General features: G+C 36.8%; 1 protein-coding gene across 1 annotated transcript; it reads right to left on the bottom strand.

The window, feature by feature from the left end:
• Positions 1-2,587: 2,587 nt before the first annotated feature.
• RAB39B (RAB39B, member RAS oncogene family) lies at positions 2,588-5,815 on the bottom strand (the record flags this gene model as incomplete). The annotated part of the gene is made up of 2 exons (XM_081277498.1): positions 5,498-5,815; positions 2,588-3,014 (listed from the first exon to the last, which is right to left on the bottom strand). The coding sequence occupies exons 1-2, from the start codon at positions 5,710-5,712 to the stop codon at positions 2,588-2,590; spliced, it is 642 nt and encodes a 213-aa protein (XP_081133624.1). The 5' UTR covers positions 5,713-5,815.
• Positions 5,816-24,394: the final 18,579 nt, after the last annotated feature.

Here is a 24,394-nt window from a genome sequence, read left to right on the forward strand (position 1 = left end):
ACTGGTGAATACTATTGTGCAAAATACGTGTCATACCTTACTGATATCCTTGGTAGTGGTTGCTGCACTGAAATGACAAAATTCTGGAAATAGTTACAACACACACTTAGAATCTCAGAGTCACATAATCAATAATTTTACTAAATACAGGCATGTTTTCATTCACATACAACTAAATAAAGATTTTTTCACATTTCATTACAGTGCACAACAAAGTGAAGAAAAGTATACAGTACATTTTATTTTGGAATATAAGACAATCTAATCCAACATGCAGTTGTGGTCTTTGTTACAAGTTAATCTTTTCTTTACCTATGTAGTAAAATAGCTCCTAAAGCTTTATCCTTAGTATTATAGTAACACCTGATTTTTCACACTTATTTTCTAAAACCCACTTATTGCAGTGACAACAGCACTGAATTCTACTAAAATGATTTTAAAATTTCTAGAACTCATTTAAGCAATTAAGTTCAGCCACTTCTGCTGGATCTATGCTGAGCATTTTTAAAATATGCTTATAAAATACCAGGAATTGAAAAGTGTATAGTTAATGTATTTTAATCAGGAAAACTGCAGAGAAGTTTTGTTTCTATCCTTTTTATTGAACTGTCAAGAACCTAATCAACTCTTATCTATCCATTGGATGATCTTGCTTTCAGAATCTTGTAGACATTAGTAGTTGAAATTTTTATTGAACCAACTAACTGTCTTTTATTTGCCTTCTAAAAAAGAAATTGACAATCTACTCTACCCAAGCCTGGTTGTGTGAAATGAATACAGCGAAAATGTTTGGTTCACTGTGAATTGGTCAAAGTGGTTTGCTCATCCAAGTTGGGATATAGATAGCAGAATAGTGTTTTATAATTTTCATTATTTGGCTTCTTTATTCTGGATGAAGCAAATTCCCAAACTCTCAGGTTTATTCACATTGATACTGAAGTTCATTATGATAACTGAAAGCAATTTGCCATCCTTAGGCTTTCGTACCACAATGATTATAAGAATCCTAACTCTAATCAGAATAGTGTTCTTAATGTTAAAAGTATGGCTTTTTGCCTGGCTGAACTGGCAACAATCCCCAAAGTAATTTAAAACATCACCTGTCTTCAAGAAGATAATGGAACCTTTAAGCCAGCCATTCCAATTTGCACTTAGCTGTCTGTTCACCTGAGAATTAAGAGTTGACTCTCTAGGATAGATAGGAACGCAGTGTAGGTATATGGCAGACAGGTGGCCAAGGTCATTGTGGGGTGAGTATTTTTTCTCCCCATCCCACTTCCCATTGCTGTATTTGGTTCCTTTCAATAAAATATCCATTGTGTTTCAGTGGTATAGTCCATACAGTTATAATGTATTTTCATTGTGCAATTAATCACTCGTTTAAAGCCCTCTTGTCAATAATACCTGAATGGACTTTACCTTTCATTCATTCCCAGGTTCCCTCATGATTCTAGCTGTGTTGTAATTAATAAGGAAAATATATCCTAACACGTAAAGAACGTTTATTTACAGTCATTATGTCTTCCAAAGTAAACAAATTAATAATTTAATCATCAGACAGATGAACTATGAATCAGGAGTCCTTAACTTTGGCCAAGTGAGTATCCTGGCTATTAGATTATTATTCCATAAAATGGGGACCAAAACCTCACAGACCTGTTGTGATGATCAAATAAATTATGTGATTATGATGTGTTTGTAAGGGTTAACAGTGCCTCCTATTAAACAGGATTGATGAGCTAGGGTTTGCCTCAGGTTCTTTTCATAGACAATCCCTATATTGTCACTTTCTGATAACTGAAGAAGCAGGCATGCTGTTTACTTCCAGACTGCAGTTGCCAATGCAGTGAAACCCCATGTGTGGTCAGAGGTGAAAGGGCAATTGGATTATGGTGTTTTCTTTTCTACTTGCATAGGACAACTTCTTTGACACAGCTGGTAACTCTATCATAAGGGTGTACATTTTTTCAAATGGTCTCCTTTTTCATATTCACATCATTTGTACTAGGATATCATATCTTCAAAGGGTCTTGGCAAATAGCTGGTCCCTGTCCCTAATTTTGCAAGTGAGCTTCTAGAAGCTAATTGGTAATATTTAATCAAATCCAGCACACACATTTGGCATAAGATATTCTTATTGAGTAACTTTATCTCTTACTCTTTTTTAGTTGTTATTCCCAATGTGATACTTTTTTCCCCTTTATATATTTCTTTGTTCAGGACCTAAGAATAAGCTTAAATACCAAGGAACAGTTGTCCTGTCTGAAGGTATGTTTTCCTAGGACCTAGCTTCCCAAACTCCAGGCCCTTAACATGTGGTCCACAAAGGGCACACAAGTAGCCATTACCAAGTATTGGCTACAAAACAGTGTCTGGCCCAACTCATGTCAGCAATTTAATCTCAACCACAGTACCCAAGCTCCCCCATCTATCCACATGTGGGCCTGTTGTCACCCTCCCAACTCTCAGGAAGGAGGCTCAGTTGGTATTGAAAGGTTCAGTTCTCTTCAGTCACATAAGAATTCTATTTGTTTCAATCACTTTTAAGTTCCAGTGGGAGAGCATGTTTTGGAAGTAAAAGGGCTGACTAGCACAAACATCTCCTTTCTGATTTGACAACTTCTTCTGAAGAGTGGACCACATTTGGTACAAATCCACTCTTCACCCCTTCCCAACCCTCCTGGATTGTAATCTCCCCCCTTTTAACCAGTTCATATATGTCTCTGGTCAGGTCTGTGAAGGCTTTCTCCACATTAATGGCATCTCGGGCTGACGTCTCAATGTACTTCATGCCGTATGCAGCAGCCAGTTTCTCGGCCTCGTGGCGAGTCACTTGCCTCTGTGTATCCAGGTCACACTTGTGACCCACCAGAACAAATACAATTTGGTAGGGCTGAACGTGTACTTTGGTCTCTTCTAACCACTCATGGACATTCTGGAAGGACCTGCGGTTGGTAATGTCAAATAAGAGAAGACCACCTACTGAGTTCCTGTAGTAGGCTCGAGTGATGGATCTAAAACACAAGAAAGAAGTAAAGAATAAAGGTTGTGCCCAATTGTCCGCACTCCATTGAATTCAGTGTTTTCTAGTGTTCTTGTTAACTGATACAGTACTTTAGTATAAGTGTTTTCTTTTTTAAAACAACAGAATACAAGTGCCATTCCATAATAATAATGATATGGAACCTTTAATTGGGTGAAGTTTTGATAGTATTTTCTAGAAATGATTTTCAGACATTTCTCTTGGTTCAGTATTGGAAAGTGACCCTGGGGATGACGGATCTGTGTCCTACCTTTAGGCAGATATACAACTAACTCTTCCACTTCCAAATATGAATAAGTGACAGAGACTTGCTGTTCTGCAAAATATGATACCTAAATCACAGGGTTATCTTGAAGCAAAATGAAATAATGAGTGTTAGAGTGATCTGTAATATGGAAAATTCATTATACATGCTAGTAGTTGAAAGAGGATTTTTCTAAGAATAAAAAAATTAGGACGGTTAACAGAAGTTATTATAACTATATGGGTATATTTTATGGATGAGAAAAACTGCCTAAATAAATAGTCAAAAATTACCCTTAAATCATATTAGTTTAATCATTGTAATCAGAATATTTCTAAAATCTATTATTCATTTGCTATACTTCTTAAACAGAAGAAAGTTTCCATATTTTAACTTCTAGATTTGATGAACCTCATTATAAATGTATATTATAGTACTTTGCTTTAGAATACTTTGATCTTTGATCTATGTGTATTTGTAGGTTTTCTGTCTTCTTGGATGAAGAAGATAAACAATGAAAGACTTAATAGCTTAGGGGAAATGGCCCAATGCTAATAGAGCAAACATCCCCCATAGATGGTGGTAAGATCAGAGCTTACAAACAACTTCAAGTGTCCATAATTGGCAAATCAGCCCTAGGGAATGAAAACATTTTTAACTCCCTTATGTTTGAAGATTCATGAAGCATGGTAGGTATACCAGGAAATTAGGCATACATGAAGATTCCGATTTGTAAAAATATCGATTCAAGAAATCAACAAGCAAGCTGTAGAGGCCTGTCAAACTCTACAATATATTATTTGTGGTTTTTGAATATTTAGCAAAGAAAATTATGAAGCCCTTTCTAAGCACAACATAAGGCTACATAAAACTTAAAATCTTCCCTTAAAAACCTTAAAGTGAAAAGATAAATGACAAACTGGGAAATATCTTACAACATGCATGACAGAAAACGGTTAATATTCTTAATCTGTAATGAACTCTTACAAATCAGTATTGCCCAATAAAGAAGAAGCAGGCAATATTAACAGGCTGTTTATACAGAAATTCCAAAACAATATACAGAAATAATCTCTTCACTTAGGAGAAATGCAATTGCAAGTTTAAAGTGAACTTGAATGCAATATTTGTTGCAGTGTTGTTTGTAGGAGTGAGGAGTTAGAGATAAGTTTGTGATTCTTTTCTCTAACCCTTTTTAATTATTAAACCACTATCTTCTGTGCTCAATTAGTGTTCAATAGAGAATGAATAAATGATCACAAACAGGGGCTATTGAGTCTTTTTGATTTGGTTTTTGTTGCTGTATGTGACTTTAGTTCATACTATCTTCTGCAAAGTTCTCTGTGTACATTTTTGTGTTCTCTCACCTCTCTCTATTCATTCTGCTTCCTATCCCTGGGCATTTCCTGTTTTTGCTTGGACTTTGTGTTTTCGACTACACTTTCTGTGTAGTCATACATATTATTATAAATAATACATACTACAAAGGGAAAGCAAAGAGTTGTGAGAGAAAATCAAACACGTTCATTGATTACTCATTAAGTGTCAAGCATTACATGGGGAGTGGCATACAAATACAAACAAGACATTCTTTTGTGTGATTGGTGATTTTCTCCCGACAATGGTAGCACTGATATTCTAAGAGGGAAGGGGCTCTGTGTGATTTGATTACATGATATTCTCTTGATTACATAGAGTGTCTTCACACTGTTCTTCAGAAGCAAGCTCAGTAACTGGTACATAGTTGATGATCACTGTATGCTGGTTGCAAGAATCAATTATCAGTAAGTATCTCCTATTTCCTTTATGTTAGGACATATGTCAGCATACATATACACAAACACATACATATGTACACAGAAATAGAGAAATAAGGTAATATGCATCCATCTATATCTATGTATGTATCATCTATCTGTTGTCTGTCTTCTATCTATGGCTGTTAGTTATGTTAGCTTGATGTAGAACAATTTTGAAAGTCTGTTACATAGGGCAGGTTGATGGAGTTGTGGTGCAAGCAATATGTGTTATTGACTGGGCTTCCCTGCACTGAATTCCTGACTAGCCATAAGTGGATTTCAGCAGAATTCCCCAATCCCTTGTTTGTTACCTCCTGCACCGCGATTAGAATCAGGAAGTCCTCTCTCCCCAGGGGCTTTGCAAGCTCCGAAGACCCTCCCACTGCTCACGGGCCCAGACTGAGCTCCCACCTGAACCTCTCTTGACCCGCGGTATCCCAGATCTGGAGCTTGATGCGTTTTCCTGGCTCGATCTCCACCAAGCGGGAGAAAAAATCCACCCCGACGGTGGGGTCTGAAACTTGGGCAAAGCGGCCCTCGGTGAAGCGGCGGATTAGACAGGACTTGCCCACTGTGGAATCCCCGATGACAATGAGCCGGAACTGGTACAGCCAGATGGCTTCCATGGCCGCGACTTGGCAAATCTCCTTGGTCCAGGCCTGGGGTCGGCGGGACGTGGTGTCCCGCCGAGGCCTCGGAGAGGAGGGCTTGGTCCGGATCTAGCTTGGCCACGAGCTCATCGCTGGCCTGGGAGCCCGATGAGAGGTAGGCCCAGGAGCCAGGAGAGTGGAGGATGGATGCTGCGCTCGCAAAGGTGATGAAATGGCAGCAGCATCAGCACCACGCACTCTGACTCATCACTGACAACCGGGTTACTGTAATACCCCACGTAAACGCGACGCTTCGGTCACCGTACTGTCTGTAAGAGGAGCGCACACAAAACGGACTGGAGAATAGCGTGTTTACTTCCTTTCTAATTGCCTCATTCACTCTCTTCTTAATTTATAAATTCGTCTACCGTTCCGATTGCCAATGTAATTCCCTTTTATTGAAACTCGTGAAACATTACAAAAAGGGACGCAAAGGTCTAGGATTATAGATTTGTTTACACATGTTTCCATGCTCACATAAACATGCTAACACACACAAGAACATTGATTGCTGTTTGTTTTTTAAAATATTGGGACAACTGATTTTTTATTCTAAAACTCTATTTTTGCAATTAATAAAGCTTATAGACATGTCTTTCCAACTCATTTTCTTTTTGCCATAACAATGCTGCAATAAAGATTCTTTTCTCTGTGTGTGTGTGTGTGCGCGCGCGCGCGCGCGGGGTTGGGGGGGGCGGGGGGTGAGGACAGGGGTACTGGGATCGAATCTAGCAGTGTTTTACACTGAGCCACACCCCCGGCCCCTTTAATTTTTGTTTAATTTCGAGACAGGATGTTGCTAACTTGCGTGGGGTCTTGTTACGTTTCCAAGACTAATCTCGAACTTGATATCCTTCTACCTCAGTCTCCCGAGTTGCTGGAATTACAGGACTCCAACACCACAGCTGACTATAAAGATTCTTTTAAATACAATCACTCACATGTTTTTCATTTGAGCTAAAGTCTTAAAAGAGAGATCAGGAACTCAAAGACTGCGATTTTTTTTAACCTTAATGAATATGACCATCACACTTTCCAAAAATACTTAGTAATATAAATTTTTACTAGTGATGCACGAATAGACCATTTTTCTGCAATATATCAAACATTATATATTCTATTGTATTTTTTATTTTTGTGCTGCTGGAGATTGAACCCAGAGTGTATGTGCATGCAAGGAAAGCACTCTATCAACTGACCTATATCCCCAATCCTTTCCCTTCTTAATTCTTGTCAATATGTTACATCAGTAGTTATTTTACATTTCCTTGACTACCATTAGGTCAATATCATGTCTTTTGCATTTCTTTTCTGGAAATTGTCTCTTCCTTTCCTTTATATTTTTTATGTGCAATGCTTTATCACTTACTTTTTTTCTCAGATCACTTTTACTAATGTGTACGTCAACAATTTACCACTTAAAATGAACAACTTAAATATTAGTACAGTCATTATTCCCTAAACAATATATTATACCACACAATTTACATACCATTTACATTTTATTCAGTATTATAAATAATCTAGAAATGATTTCACCTCTATGGGACAATGAATATACATTATATGCAAATACTATGTCATTTTATATAAGAGATTTGAACATCACTGATTTTGATATCTGAAGGGAATCCTGGAAAAAATCCCATTGAGGATACAGACGTACAACTATATTTCATTACTATTTAGGCCTCAATGATATTCCATTGTACAGACAAACCATGCACAAGACAGACCACATTTTGTTTATCCACCCATCTATCAGTACACATTTGGAATTTTTCCACCTTTTGTGAATTAGTCTTTTCTGAACATTCATGAACAAATTATACTTTGAACACCTGTTTTCAATTTCTTTCAATTCTTTGTTGTATACAGTAAATGCACCATTTTACATTTCCATTTGCAATAGTATCCTTTTCAACACTTGTTATTACCTGACTTTTTCAGTCTAACCATTCTACAGTGTATGAAATGCTATCTCATTCTGGTTTAATTTGCATTTTCCTAATGACTGATGATGTCAAACATATTTTTACATTCTTATTGGTCATTATATTATTTCTTGGAAAAATGTTGATTTAGATATCATAACCATTTTAAACTGGAGTGTTAGTCTTTCTATTACTGAGTTGTAAGTATTCTTTAGGTACTTTCAATAAAACTCCCTTGTCAGATATATTATTGCAAATATTTTCTTCCATTGAGTATTTTTTTCACTTTCTTGATGTTGTGTCTTGAAACACAAAGCTTTAAATTTTGCTGAAGAACAATTTCTTTACATTTGGTCCCCAACTTACATTTTTTAAAAATTTATGATGGTGCAAAAATGACACCATACTTCAGATTTTCTTCAGAAGTACAAACTATACTTCAAATTTTGTATTTTGATATTTTCATGAGCTAGAAAAATGTAATATAGATATTCAAGAGAGTATCTTCAATGCTGGGCAGGGACAGTGAGCCATAGATTCCAGTCAACCATGTGATCATGAGAGGAAACAGTGATTCTCTACAGTCTTCTGTGTTACTAATCTATGACATTCACTTGATAGGTGAATTTTTGACAGGTTACTTTCAATTTATGATGGGCCTATTCGGACATAACTCCATTGTAACTTGAGGACCACCTGTCATTTTCCTTTTGTTGCTTTTGCTTCTTGGGTTATATCTAAGTATTTGTCCTATGTCATGAAAATTTACTCCAATGCTTTGTTTTAAGAAGTCTTTCATTTTAGCTCATACATTTAGGTGTATGGTCTATTTTGAGTTACTTTTTTTATTTATATATGACAGCAGAATGCATTACAATTCTTATTACATTTATAGAGCACAATTTTTCATATCTCCGGTTGTATACAAAGTGTATTCACACCAATTCTTGTCTTCATACCTGTACTTTGGATAATAATGATCATCACATTCCACCATCATAAATTACCCCCTCCCCTTCCTTCCCCTCCCATCCCTCTGCCCTATCTAGAGTTCATCTTTTCCTCCCATGCTCCCTCTCCCCACCCCACTATGAGTCACCCCCCTTATATCAGAGAAAACATTTGGCATTTTTTGGGGGGGAGGGGGATTGGCTGACTTCACTTAGCATTATCTTCTCCAACTCCATCCATTTACCTGCAGATGCCATGATCTTACTCTCTTTTATTACTGAGTAATATTCTAATATATATATATATATATATATATATATATATATATATATATGGCACATTTTTAATCCATTCATCTACTGAAGGTAATCTAGGTTGGCTCCACAGTTTAGCTATTGGGAATTGTGCTGCTATAAACGTTGATGTGGCTGTGTCCATGTAGTAGGCTGTTTTTAAGTCCTTTGGGTATAGACCAAGGAGAGGGATAGCTGGGTCAAATGGTGGTCCTATTCTAAGTTTTTCAAGGAATCTCCAACCTGCTTTCCATATAGGCTGCACCAATTTGCAGTCCCACCAGCAGTGTGTGAGTGTGCCTTTTTCCCCACATCGTCACCAGCATTATTGTTGTTTGTATTCTTGATAGCTGCCATTCTGACAGGAGTGAGATAAAATCTTAGAGTAATTTTGATTTGCATTTCTCTAATTGCTAGAGATGATGAACACTTTTTCATATATTTGCTGATTGATTGTGTATCATCTTCTGAGAAGTGTCTGTTCAGGTCTTTGGTCCATTTATTGATGGGGTTATTTGTTATTTTGGTGCTTAGCTTTTTCAGTTCTTTATATACTCTAGAGATTAGAGCTCTATCTGATGTGTGGGGGGTAAAAATTTGCTCCCAAGCTATAGGCTCTCTATTTACCTCACAGATTGTTTCTTTTGCCGAGAAGAAACTTTTTAGTTTGAGTCCATCCCATTTATTGATTCTTGGTTTTAATTCTTGTGAACACAGGAGTGTTATTGAAGAAGTTGGGGCCTAATCCCACATGATGAAGACTAGGGCCTACTTTTTCATTCTATTAGGTGCAGAGTCTATGGTTTAATTCCTAGGTCCTTGATCCACTTTGAGTTGAGCTTTGTGCATGGTGAGAGATAGGGGTTCAATTTCATTTAGTTGCATAGGGATTTATAGTTTTCCTAGCACCATTTGTTGAAGAGGCCATCTTTTATGCACGTTTTTGGCACCTTTGTCTAATATAAGATAATTTTATATTAGTTTATAGTTTTGTGGGTTAGTCTCTGTGTCCTCTATTCTGTACCATTAGTCTACCATTCTGTTTTGGTGCCAATACCATGCTGTTTTTGTTACTGTTGTTCTGTAGTATAGTTTAAGATCTGGTATAATGATGCTACCTGCTTCACCCTTTCTGCTAAGGATTGATTTAGCTGTTCTGGGTCTCTTATTTTTCCAGATGAATTTCATGATTGCCTTTTCTATTTCTATGAGGAATTCCATTGGGATTTTGATTAGAATTGCATTAAATCTGTATAGTGCTTTTGGAAGTATGGTTATTTTGATAATATTAATTCTGCCTATCCAAGATCAAGGTAGATCTTTCCATCTTCTAAGGACTTTTATTGTATAGATCTTTCACCTCTTTTGTTAAGTTGATTCCCAAGTATTTGTTTTTTGAGGCTATTGAGAATGGAGGTAGTTTTCCTCATTTCCCTTTCTGAGAATTTGTCACTGATATACAGAAATGCCTTTGATTTATGGGTGTTGATTTTATATCCTGCTACTTTGATGAATTCATTTACTAGTTTTAGGAGTTTTCTGGTGGAACTTTTATGGTCTTCTAGGTATAGAATCATCAGCAAATAGTGCTAATTTGAGTTCTTCTTTTCCTATGTGTATCCCTTTAATTTCTTTCGTCTGTCTAATTGCTCTGGCCAGTGTTTCAAGAACTATGTTGAATAGAAGTAGTGAGAGAGGGCATGCCTGTCTTGCTCCATATTTTAGAGGGAACGCCTTCAATTTTTCTCCATTTACAATGATGTTGGCCTGAGGCTTAGCGTAGATAGCCTTTATAATGTTGAGATAAGTTCCTGTTATTCCTAGTTTCTCTAGTGTTTTGAACATAAAGGGGTGCTGTGTTTTGTCAAATGGTTTTTCTGTGTCTATCGAGATGATCATATGATTCTTATCTTTAAGTCTATTGATGTGATGAATTACATTTATTGATTTCCGTATGTTGAACCAACCTTGAAACCCTGGGATGAATCCCACTTGATCGTGGTGCACAATCTTTTTGATATGTTTTTGTATTTGATTTGCCAGAATTTTAATGAGGATTTTTACATCTATGTTCATTAGAGATATTGGTCTGAAGTTTTCTTTCTTTGAAGTATCTTGTCTAGTTTAGGAATCAGGGTGATATTGGCCTCATAGAATGAGCTTGGAAGTGCTGCCTCTTTTTCTGTTTCCTGAAATAAATTGGAGAGTATTGGTATTAGTTCATCTTTAAAGGTCTTGTAGAACTCGACTGTGTATCTATCTGGTCCTGGGCTTTTCTTGGTTGATAGTCTTTTGTTGGCTTCTTCTGATATTGGTCTGTTTAAATTGTGTATATCTTCCTGACTCAATCTGGGGAGATCGTATGACTAAGGAATTTATCGATGCCTTCACTGTCTTCTATTTATTAGAGTATAAGGTTTCAAAATAATTTCTAATTATCCTCTGTATTTCTGTAGTGTCTGTTGTGATATTGCCTTTTTCATCACGGATGCTGGTAATTTGAGTTCTCTTTCTCCTTCTCTTCATTAGCGTAGCTAAGGGTCTGTCAATTTTATTTATTTATTTTTTTGTTTTGTCTACTTTTTCAATTGTTTCTTTTGTTTTGATTTCATTGATTTCAGCTCTAATTTTAATTATTTCTTGTCTTCTCCTGCTTTTGCTGTTGATTTGTTGTTGTTCTTCTTCTAGGGCTTTGAGATGTAGTGTGAGGTCATTTATTTGTTGACTTTTTCTTCTTTTAAGGAATGATCTCCATGCAATGAACTTTCCTCTTACAACTGCTTTCATAGTGTCCCAGAGATTTTGATATGTTGTGTCTGAGTTTTCATTTACCTCTAAGAACTTTTAATCTCCTCCTTGATGTCTTCTGCAACCCATTATTCATTCAGTAGCATATTGTTTAGTCTCCATGTGATGTAGAATTTGTTATTCTTTATTTTGTTGTTGATTTCCAATTTCATTCCATTATGATCTGATAAAATGCATGGTAGTATCTCTACTTTTTTGTATTTGCTAAGAGTTGCTTTGTGGCATAGTATATGGTCTATTTTAGAGAAGGATCCATGTGCTGCTGAGAAGAAAGTGTATCCGCTTGATGTTGGGTGGTATATTCTATATATGTCAGTTAAGTGTAAGTTATTAATTGTATTATTGAGCTCTATAGTTTCTTTATTCAACTTTTGTTTGGAAGATATATCCAGTGGTGGGGGAGGTTGTTATAGTCACCTCAAATTTTTGTGTTGTGGTCTATTTGAGTCTTGAACTTGAGAAGAGTTTGTTTGTTGAACATAGATGCTCCATTGTTTGGGGCATATATATTTATAAATGTTAAGTCTTATTGGTGTATGGTTCCCTTGAGCAGTCTGTAGTGTCCTTTTTTATCCTTTTTGATTAAATTTAGCTTGAAGTCTACTTTATTTGATATGAGAGTGGAAACCCCTGATTGTTTCCACAGTCCACGTGAATGGTATGATTTTTCCCAACCTTTCACCTTCAGTCTGTGAATGTTTTTTCCTATGAGATGAGTCTTGGAGGCAGCATATTGTTGTTGTTTATCCAATCTGCTAGTCTATGTCTTTTGATTGGTGAGTTTAGGTCATTAACATTCAGGGTTATTATTGAGACATGATTTGTATTCCCAGCCATTTTTGTTATTTAACGTGACTTGGTTTCTCCTCTGATTAGAATTTCCTTTAGTGTAATCCCTCCCTCTGCTGATTTTCATTCTACCACGTGGCCTGCGCAGTGGTTTCATTAATGAGGTTCTAGGCATAAAGTTAGTTAGAAGAGATCGAAATAAAACACACAAACCAGTTACCTTATTTATATTGCTAGGTCCGAGACGGCTCCCCTCTCTGGTTCCTGCCTCTAGCCGCCCAGCAGGGTAGCGAGGATTACTCTGGGCTAGCAGGAGAGAGAGAGAGCGAACACGCCTGGGAGTAGCCTTTTATTTTGGGGAACTAGAGATTTAGGGGAGAATTCCATCCAATGAAGGTTGAGGGGGGGCTGCACTCCAAGGTCAGGGTCAGTGATTGGGTCTCCGGGGTCAGTGGTCAGGCACAGCCCCACACGGATGGGCTCTCTCATCAGGAAAGGGTCGGGAAAGCTCCGACACAGCCAGAGCGCCTCAGGCCCTTAACGGGAGTCACCCAATCACGTGTCAGAATGGCTCTCCACATTTCATCATTGTTTTTTTTAAACATTTTTTTAAAGAGAGAGAGAGAGAGAGAATTTTTTTTAATATTTTATTTTTTAGTTTTTGGCAGGCACAACATCTTTGTTTGTATGTGGTGCTGAGGATCGAACCCAGGTCGCACGCATGCCAGGCAAGTGCGCTACCGCTGAGCCACATCTCCAGCCCAATTTTCATCATTGTTTTTTATTTCCTCTTCTTAGAATATTTTTCTGAGAGTGTTCTGTAGTGAAGACTTTCTAGTTGTAAATTCTTTTAACTTTTGTTTATCATGGAAGGTTTTTATTTCATCATCAAATCTAAAGCTTACTTTTGCTGGATATAAGATTCTTGGTTGGCATCCATTTTCTTTCAGAGCTTGGTGTATGTTGTTCCAGGATCTCCTGGCTTTGAGGGTCTGGGTTGAAAAATCTGCTGAGATACGAATTGGTCTCCCACTATATGTGGGAGCCTTTAAGATTGCAGCCTTTAAGATTTTACCCTTATTCTGTATGCTAGGCATTTTCATTATAATGTGACTTGGTATAGATCTGTTGTAATTTTGTACATTTGGTGTCCTGTAAGGCTCTTGTATTTGGTTTTCCAATTTGTTCTTCATGCTTGGGAAATTTTCAGATATTATCTCATTGAAGAGATTGTGCATTCCTTTGGTTGAAACTCTGTGCATTCCTTGATCCCAATAACTCTTAGATTTGGTCTTTTGATGCTATCCCATAATTCTTGGATGTTCTGTTCATGGTTTCTTACTATCTTCACTGTGTGGTTAACTTTATTTTCCAGGTTGTATACTTTGTCTTCATTATCTGACATTCTTTCTTCCAAGTGATCTAGTCTGTTGGTTATGCTTTCTATTGAGTTTTTTTATTTGGTTTATTGTATCCTTCATTTCAATGTTTTTTTTTTTTTTTTTTTTTTTTTTTTTTTTTTTACAGAGTATCTATCTCTCTCTTGGAGTAATCTTTTGTTACCTGTATCTGCTCTCTTATCTCTTTGTTGGAGTGATCAATTTTTACCTGTATTTGCTCATTTAAGTCATCTTTATTTCACAGATCACCTTAACTATGAACCTTCTGAACTCCTTCTCTGACATTTCATCAACTTCGCTGTCCATGGGTCCTGTTGTTATAGTGTCCTGGTTTGTTTGGGGCACTGTCCTCCCTTGTTTTTTCATGTGGTCTATGTGTCTTCCTGTTGAGAGCCACAGCCAAAGGGGCCCCAGCAAACTTCCAGCTGCCAGCAAACTTCCAGCTGCCGGCTGATGATTGGCTCACAGCGGCCCCAGCAACATCTAGCTGATTGGCTCCTCTGCGGTGATGCTCATTGGGCTGTTTCCCTGCCCTTCAGACTGCCAGCTGATGATTGGCTCACAGCGGCCCCAGCAACATCTAGCTGATTGGCTCCTCTGCGGTGATGTTCATTGGGCTGTTTCCCTGCCCTTCAGACTGCCAGCTGATGATTGGCTCACAGCGGCCCCAGCAACATCTAGCTGATTGGCTCCTCCACGGAGCTGCTCATTGGGGGACTTCTTTGGCTCCGCCCACATGACCCAGCCAATCAGCCTCAAGAGCAGCAGGATTGTGGGAGGTGGAGAGGCTGGTGTGGGGGTGAGAGGCTTGTGGGAAGCCGGTGGTGGCAGTTGGGCTCTGAGGGTTTTTTCCTGAGGAGCTGTTTTGTTTGGTGTTTGTAGTTCTAAAAATAAAGTTAGTTTCTTTTGACAAGTGGCTCCTGAATTGTGCCCAGCCAGACTGCGGCATTTTCCTTTCTTGCACTGTGGATCTGCGGTATTACAGTTTCTTCCCTATATTCTTGTAGTTCCCATGCAGATTGTCTGTACCTCACCTTGATGTTGGGCTTCCAGACCCTGATGGTGTCCCTCAATTGATGCTACTGCATCCTGGATCTGGGACCTGCATAAGTTGGAGTATTGGATCTGTGCCGCTGGGCTTGACCTCCTGCGGTGGTCTGCTGGTAGGAAGGGGCCAAATTACTTTTTTTAATATATGGTGTGAGATAGAGTTCCAGCTTCATTCTTTAGCATGTGGATATCCAGTTGTCCCAGCACCCTTTCTTGGAGGGACAATTCCTCTCCATTGAGTGATTTTGACACTCTTATTGAAAGTTTATTTCTGGATTCTTAATTTATTCCATTCATCTAGATGTCTACCCTGATGCCAGTACAACACGATCTTGACCATTGTACCTTATATTAATTTTGAAATTGAAAGTGTAAGACCTCCTACTGTGTTCTTCCTTTACAAGGTTGTTTTGGCTATTTGGAGCCCCATTGCAATTCCACATGAATTTTAAGAACAGCTTGTCAAATTCCACAATTAAAGCAGCTAGAATGTTGATAGAAATTGCATTAACTCTTCACACTAATTTGGGGATTATTGCTGTCTTTCCCCAAATTAAATCTTCCAATCCATGAACATGGTATATCTTTACATTTATTTAAGTCTTTTGACAATGTTTTTGTAGTTTAGATATATAAAACTTGTATTTCTTTGGCTAAGTTATTCCTATGTATTTTACTTTTGATGTTATTATGAATGAAATCATCTTCTTAATTTCACTTTTAAGTTGCTTATTGCAAGTGTATAAAATACTATTGTTTTTTTATATTGATTTTATATCTTTATATCTTCCACCCTTAATGATTATTTTTAGTGTGTTACTTATGATTCTGTCAAGTGCTTTTGTGCACATGAGCTTATCATATGATTTTTGTTTTTCATCATATCAATATGATGCATTACATTCATTGAATTTTGTTTGCTCATTTTGTGGTACTAGGGATTGAACTCTGGGACTGGCACATGCTAGGCAAGTGCTCTACTATACACACACACACACACACACACATTATATATAATGTCTTGAATCTCATCTTCATCTTGCTGAATGGAAAACTGTGAGAATAGTCTTGCTTCAAATACTGCAGATTTTTCTTGTTTTCTTTTTTTTCCAAGATTTTTTGAATGGGCATTTAATTTTTCATAACTTTATTTTATATATTTATTTTTATTTGGTGCTGAGGATCAAATCCAATGACTCACACGTGCTAGGCAAGTGCTCTACCACTGAGTCACAACCCCTGCCTGGGTATTTTTTTATTTCCTTTTTTTTTCTTAGTACCATTTCCAAAGGTTTTAAATGGTTTGTTTGTTTATTTATTTATAAGGCTGATGATTGAATCCAGGGCCCTGCACATGCTAGGCAGTACTCTACCACTTAGCTACATTCCCAGCCCTTCAATGATTGTGTAAAAATTAACTTTCATGAGTTTAAATGGAATTGGATCAGCAAAGCTCTCATGCTAGAAGTCCATCCTGCCTTTCTCATTTGTAGTAGCTGTTTGTATAGAAGGAATATTATCTATTTGTCTGTTCCATGGGCTGAAAATATTTTCTCCAAGTCCATGAATTACATTTTGAATCTTAAATAATAGTAGTTGTTTAAATATTAAAGATTCTTCAAATTTTGCTTAAATGTGAAATTTATGCTCTGCTTATCATTACTATTTTTTATCTTGTTGAGGAAGAACTTCCTAAACTCAATTAAAAACTTTTTTTGTGTGGTTCTGAAGATGGAACCTAAGGTCTTCCACAAGCTAAGCAAGCACTCTTACAGTTAGCTACACCACTGGCCTTAACCCCATTTTATCTTAATAAAAGTATTTTCCTCTATTATCTTTATTTATAAATATATTTTTACAGTTAAAATCTTTCATCCATTTGGAAATGTATTTTATTTTTGCATTTGAGGAGGGATTTTAGCTTTATGTTTTTTCAGGTGAATAGCCAATTATACTGTCCTCATTTTATTACATTAGCGACTTCCATTTACTCAAGTATTATTTTGTATTATTCATTCACTCATCTAACAAGTATTCCTGGAGCACCCACTCTGTGTCTGGTATGTTCTCTGCCTTTATGGGCCTAGAATTCTATGTGTGTCTTTTAATGAGGAAATTATCCACTCTATAATCAGTAGTTATTGAGGAAACTTCCCTTCCATAATCAATAGATCTTCATGTCAAATATTCTAAAACTCAAGAATCTGAACAAAGAAATATTGAATGTTTTATTCCCTTGGTTAATATACTGTGACTGCTTTATAGATTTTTGTTATTTTTCTTTGGCAAATACTGTGATCAGTTTCAAACATGTTCATCAGTACAAGTAGTCTTTTTTCTTAACAATTAAAAAAAGTCTCACAAAATAATTTCAGAATTGATAGTCTTATATCTTTTTAAAATCCAAGCCTAGTTATAAGAATTCAAAGCATTTTGCTGTTGCTTTATTCTTTACATTGAAACTAGATAGACAACTGGACTGTATTTAAAAAACACTGGGAGTGGTGAAGTGGTGGGTGTGGTGGTGCACACTGTAATCCCAGCAGCTTGGGAGGCTGAGGCAGGAGGGTCACAAGTTCAAAGCCAGTTTCAGGAACTTAGTGAGGCCCTAAGTAACTTAGGGAGAACTTGTCTCTAAGTAAAAAAGTAAAAAGGATGTGGTTAAGGGAGTAAGCCCCCTGGGTTAAATCTCCAATACCAAACAAACAATTAAACCTGGAAGGAAATAAAATAAAAATACTGGGATTAGTTTTTCCCCTCTGAGTATGATTGGTAATCATTTGAAATACAGTTGGACTTATTCATTTTCATGTAGTTTTAGGATAATTTTTCTCGTACCCTTCTTGATTTTATGTTATCTTTTTGATATGTATAACATTAACATGATTATAAAAGTCAATACTACTAAAAGGTGTATATTAAGAGGCTAAAACTCATTCTCTTCTCCATTCCTTTCATTCATCTCTTGTAGGTAAGCACATTGTTTTGTTTATCTCTTCTGTGTTTCTTTCTGTACAAACAACCATGCTTGTGTTCACTTGTTTTCCTTTATTTTTTTTACAAGAAGGTAGTGTGGTATGAACTCTTCTGAGTTATGTTTTTTGACTTAATAAAGTTATACTGAGTTGAACATGGTGGCGCACTACTGTAATCCCCATGGCTTGGGAGGCTGAGGCAGGAGGATCCTGAGTTCAAACCCAGTCTCAGCAACTCAGTGAGACCCTGTCTCTAAATAAAATATAAAAAAGGGCTGAGGATGTGGCTCAGTGGCTAAGCACCTTTGAGTTCAATCCCTAGTACTAAAAAAAAAAAAAAAGATACTGAAAAATTGGGCTGGGGTTGTGGCTCAGTGGTAGAGCGCTTGCATGGCACATGCGAGGCACTGGGTTTGATCCTTAGCACCACATAAAAAAATAAATAAATAACATAAAGATATTGTGTCCATCTACAACTAAAAAAAATTTTTTAAAGATACTGAAAATAGAAAGATATATAATTTTGATTTGGATTTTTGATCCTTTGTCTCTCATTTTAAGAGGTTTTTTTCTATTAGAAATATCAACCCTTAATCTGTGGCACATTTACATTCTCAGAGAGAAATGACATCTTTATGAATTCATCTTATCTAAGGAAAAAGGAAACCTTTCCATATATTGAACTCTTCACTTTTGTCTTTCAGTAGTAGTGTTTAAGCTTTCCTGTTGTTCATTCCTAAATATTTCATCTTCTTTACTACCATTGTAAATTGTGTTTTCTCTATTATCATGTGCTCTAACTGGTTATTCTTTAAAGATAAAAAGGGTATCGATTTCTATATAGTGATTTTATTCTATTTTTTTGACATGGTAAAAAAAATTTTTTCAGGACTGCAGCTGTAGCTCAGTGGTAGAGCACTTGCCTAGTATGTGTGAGGCACTGGGTTCAATTCTCAGCACTATATATAAATAAATAAAGGTCCATCAACAACTAAAAAAAATATTATTTTTTTTAATTTTCCAAATAAAATCTCAGGAGTGCCCACAAGGGAGGAATTTCCTATTTGGTTCAGCCTACTAATGGAAAGATGAATGCTAATATTCTTTATCCGAATATAGTGATCCAAAATGAATCTTTTTTGTAAGGGGATACTGGGGATTGAACTCAGGGGCACTCAACCACTGAGCCACACCCCAGCCCTATTTTGTATTTTATTTAGAGACAGGGTCTCACTCAGTTGCTTAGGGCCTCACCATTGCTGAGACTGGCTTTGAACTCGTGATCCTCCTGCCTCAGCCTCCTGAGGTGCTAGGATTACAGGCCTGCGCCAATGCTCCTAGCCCAAATGAATCTTTTACATTTACTATTATGGATCTTAGAGAATTATTTGTAGAATGTGAACTCTGAATACATAAATGCTTTTGCCATCAAAAAACTGTTAATATGGGCTGGGGCTGTAGCTCAGTGGTAGAGCGCTTGCCTGGCATGCGTGCGGCCCGGGTTCGATCCTCAGCACCACATACAAACAAAGATATTGTGTCTGCCAAAAACTAAAAAATAAATATTAAAAATTCTCTCTCTCTCTCTCTCTCCCCTCTCTCACTCTCTCTTTAAAAAAAAAGAAAATAAATAAATAAATAAAATAAAGGTCCATCATCATCTAAAAAAATTTTTTTAAAAAGCTGTTAATATCTACACTGTTATGGAACCAACCAGCCGTAGGCACAAATGACATTGAAATAGAGCTCACCCAGTTAGAAAGGTCCATCAACTGAGTTCCTTGTCTTCCCAGGGACTGGAAAAAGAAGGCAGGTAGTTACCATTCAGAGAAGTACTCCAAGTAAACCCTCAGAAAAGTGTTTTTAAAAATGTTGTTTTATCGGGGCTGGGGTTGTGGCTCAGTAGTAGAGCACTTGCCTAGCGAAGTGCTGGGTTCAATCATCAGCACCACATAAAATAAATAAAATAAAGGTATTGTGTCCAAGTATAACTAAAATATATATACATTTTAAAAAAATGTTATTTTATCACCAACTCCCTAAGGGTTGGCAATTCTCCAGGAGTTGACAATCTTTTTTTTTTTTTTAGAATTCTTGAATTGATGTTTATTCTTTTTTTTTTTGTAGTTCTAATATTTTTATTTTATTTTTTTAATTGTATTTTTTTATTAATTATTTAAAGCATTACATAGCTCATGATATATCATCTTTCATACATTTGACTCAAATTGTGTTTTGAACTCCCATTTTCACCCCAAATACAGATTGCAGAATCACATCTGTTACATATTCACATTTTTACATAATGCCATATTAGTGACTGTTGTATTCTGCTACCTTTCCTATCCCCTACTATCCCCCCTCCCCTCCCCTTCCCTCCCATCTTCCCTCTCTACCTCCCCTGCTGTTGTTCAATTCTCTCCCTTTTTTTTCCCTCCCCCTTGCCCCTCATAACCTCTTATAATTCTATGTATCATTGAAGGTCTCCTACGACAATCTTCTTAAAAGAACTAGAGAGTAAGTATTTTAAATTTGATGGATTAAGAGGCTAAATTGAGATTATGTAAATTCATATAAAAGAATAAAACAATGACCACAATTTTTTAGCTTGTTCATTTTTTATTTATTTAGATACACATGACAGTAGAGTGTACTTTGACATATTATACATGCATGGAGTATAACTTATTTTAATTAGGATTCCAGTCTTGTAGATGAACAAAAATTTTTTTAAAGAGAGAGAGAGAATTTTAATATTTATTTTTTAGTTATCAGCAGACACAACATCTTTGTTGGTATGTGGTGCTGAGGATCGAACCTGGGCCGCACGCATGCCAGGCGAGCACGCTACCACTTGAGCCACAGCCCCAGCCCCTGAACAAAATTTTTAATGGTGAATACTATAGTTTGGATCTGGAATGTCCCCCAAAGACCCAAGCATTAAAGGTTAATCTCCAGTTTGGCACTATTAGGAGGTGGTGGGACTTAGTGGGAGATCTTCCAGTTATTGGAGGAACGCCTTGAAAGAGATAGTGGAACCTCACCATATATTCTTTCTCTTTTTCACATGTTGGCTGTGAGGTGAGCTGTTTTCTCTGTTCCCCATCATGATCTGCTGCATTGGCACAGGTCCAAAAGCAATGGGGTCAATCAGACATGACGCAAACCTCCCAAATTGTGTGCTACAATAAACCTTTAGTCTTTTAAAGTAAATTATCTCATTTGTGTTACAGTAACAGAAAGCTGATTAGTAAAATTAATTCAAAATACATTAAGGGAATACAAGTTTTTGGTGCTACAGGTCTACTACTGAGAAGATTACAACTCCTCTGTAACATTTTGGTCAATTAGTGTTTACTACCATCAAAATCAATTCAAATGTTCATCTGTTGATCTGTTATAAGATATTATACATCTAATTTTTGCAAATATATTTTAAATAGATACTGTCAAATACTGATATCAATCCATGAACGCATAGTTTTTTATTAAAATGAACTTTTAAACTTGGAATAATCTTACAACAGAGTCATAAATGTAGCACAGACAGTATTGTGTCCTTCTCACCCAGGTTTTGTTCTGTTTTCTTTTTAAAATATTTTTTAGTTGTAGATGGACACAGCATCTTTATTTATGTATTTATTTATATGTGGTGCTGAGGATTGAACCCAGTGCCTCACACATGTGAGGCAAGCACTCTACCACTGAGCCACAACCCCAGACCTTGTTCTATTTTTTAAACATCTTATGTGACCCTGGCACATTTGTAAAAATTAAGAAAGCAACATTGATACATTAATATTAACTAAAATCCCCATTTTATTCAGATTTCATGAATTTTTACCTAAGATCTTTTTTTACTGAGACCCCATATACATACAATATCATACTTATTCTTCATGTCTCTGTAGCCTCCTCTGGTTTGTGACAGTTTCTAAAGGTTTTATACATTGGGTTGTAATCCAATATGTAGTATGTATTTTATTTCTCAAACTGTTCCAGCTTTGGTCATTGGGAGGTCTTTCAGAATGATTCTTCTCTCTGATTTGTATTTTTAGTACTTCCTCATCTTGTATTTTCCATACCCTAGTCCTAGAAACAGCCATTTCTCCAAGTAGCCCTTGCTCCTTTTTTTTTGGAGAAGATCTTGGCATGGGTATGCTGTTGATACTGAGGCTCTGTCATATATATCTGGAACTTTTCCAATAATGAAAAAGCTGACTCCTCTCATCCACTGTATGTTTACATATTTTTCAGTCTTAGCATATACCTGTGATTGTTTCAGAATTATTTACCCATATCTCCTTGAGAAACAACTTTTTCAATCAGAATATTGTTTATGTACAGTTGTGTTTGTCTTAGTCATGTTTTGGGTGAAAACACTGTTTATTTTCCAAAGTTACTTTTTTAAAAAATTAATTTTATACCGTTATTATATTTATTTATTTTATGTGGTTCTGTGTGGGACACCAACCTCCCACGTGACTGAGTTAACTCCCCTGCTGGACGATGTGGCATCAGACACCCAAGCTGCTAGACTGCCCCACTCTTCTAGGGTTCGAGTGACTTGTGTCTTCCTGCCCAGGCTTCTCTTCCTTACAGCCCCATGGGTGACGTTACACTCACCTGTTCCTTTGTAATATAACCCCTTTCCCTGTTTAGGATAGAGTCTTCCCATTAGCCTAACAGTAGGCTTTTCAGGGGGGGGGAAGCTTAAAGGGCAGGAGAAAAGGGGAAACCAGCCACAGGTAATGCTGGTTAAAACAAAAGTCCATATAACTAGAACCTCAGATCTCTGGTACTAGGGTGTCCAGAGGCTCAGTCTGTGAATAGTGGCCAGGATGCAGAGGCCATAGGTTATCTTTCCAGTGTTGAGTTTTACTTTCTTGGTACACAGTTCCTCTGCTTACTTCCCTGTCCTACCTCTGAATGGGTGGAAGCTTGCTTCACACTGTGCTGCCTTTGTTTGGGAGAGCAGTGGTGAAGGCAGTCACTTATAAATGACTCATTGCTTTTCTATTGCTGTTTTAAAAATTCTCTCTTTTGTCTTCTCATAGTTTGAATGCAACATGAATCATAGTGTTTTTTTGCTTTTTTTTTTTTTTTTTGGTCAAAAGTATTTGAGATACTTTAACCTTCCTGAACTTGAATGTCCACATCATTTTTGGAAAGATTTTAGCAATTATTTCATTTGATGGCTTTTTTATACTTTCCTCTTTCTCTTCTCTTTCTGTAATACCAATAGTGACTGTTATGGTTCAGATATTAGATGCCCCCAAAATCTCACATGTAAGACAACGCAAGAAGGTTTACAGGTGAAACGATTGGGGTATGAGAGCCTTAACCTAATCAGTGCATTAATCCACTGACAGGGATTAACTGGATGGTAACTGTATGCAGGTGGAGTTCAGCTGGAAGAGGTGGGTCATTGAAGGCATGCCTTTAGGGTATATGTTTTGTATCTGGTGAGCACAGCTCCCTCCCCCACCCCTGATTCTGGGTGCCATGTACTGAGATGCTTTTGTCTATCACACTCTTCTGCCATAATGTTCTGTCTCATCTCAGGCCCTGAGGAATGGAGTCAGCTGTATATGGACTTAGACCTCTGAAACCATGAGAGACAATAAACATTTCCTCCTCAAATTGTTCTTATCCGGTCCTTTGGTCGCAGCAGCAAAAAAGCTGACTAAAACAGTGCTCCAGGCTTCAAGGGTTATGAGATTATATGGCCAGCAGGGATACAGCTCCCTTAAATTAGGAAGTTTTGCTCTATATACTATGGACAAGGGAATTTAATAGACATCTAGAGAACATTTTAGCCAGGAGCTTCAGAATACACATTTTTTTCTAACAAGCCCATGGAACACTATTATGTTGAGGCCCACTCTTTCCATTGTTAAAATTTTGAGGATCTTTATCCTGAAGCAATGCTGAATGTGCAGAATACATCATATGTTAAGCAACAGAACCAGCCTTAACCAATTAAAAACTCAAAATCATGTAATTTATCTTCTTTGACTACAATGAAATAAAACTATAAAAACGATAAGAACTTTAAAAATGGTACAACTGTATGGAAATTAAACCACACAGACTTGAATGACCAATAAGTCAATGATGAAATAAAAAAGATATTAAAAATTTCTTAAAATAAATGACAATGGGGGGGATTGTGGCTCAGTGGTAGAGCCCTTGCCTTGCATGTGCGGGACCCAGGTTCGATTCCAGCATCACATAAAAATAAAGGCATTGAGGTGTTTCCACCTACACCTAAATAATAAATGTTCAAAAAAATAAATGACAATGACAATAAAACACACTAAAAGTGAGCAGGAGGCACTATACTTATATCAGAGGAAATAGACTTTTAATAAAAAGCTGTAAAAACAGACAAAGACCATCACTTTATAATGATAAAAGAATCAATTCAACAAGAAATAACAATGTCTGTTGCTTTT

Source organism: Spermophilus citellus (genome assembly GCF_964194105.1).
Source record: "Spermophilus citellus genome assembly, chromosome: X".
NCBI lineage: Eukaryota > Metazoa > Chordata > Mammalia > Rodentia > Sciuridae > Spermophilus > Spermophilus citellus.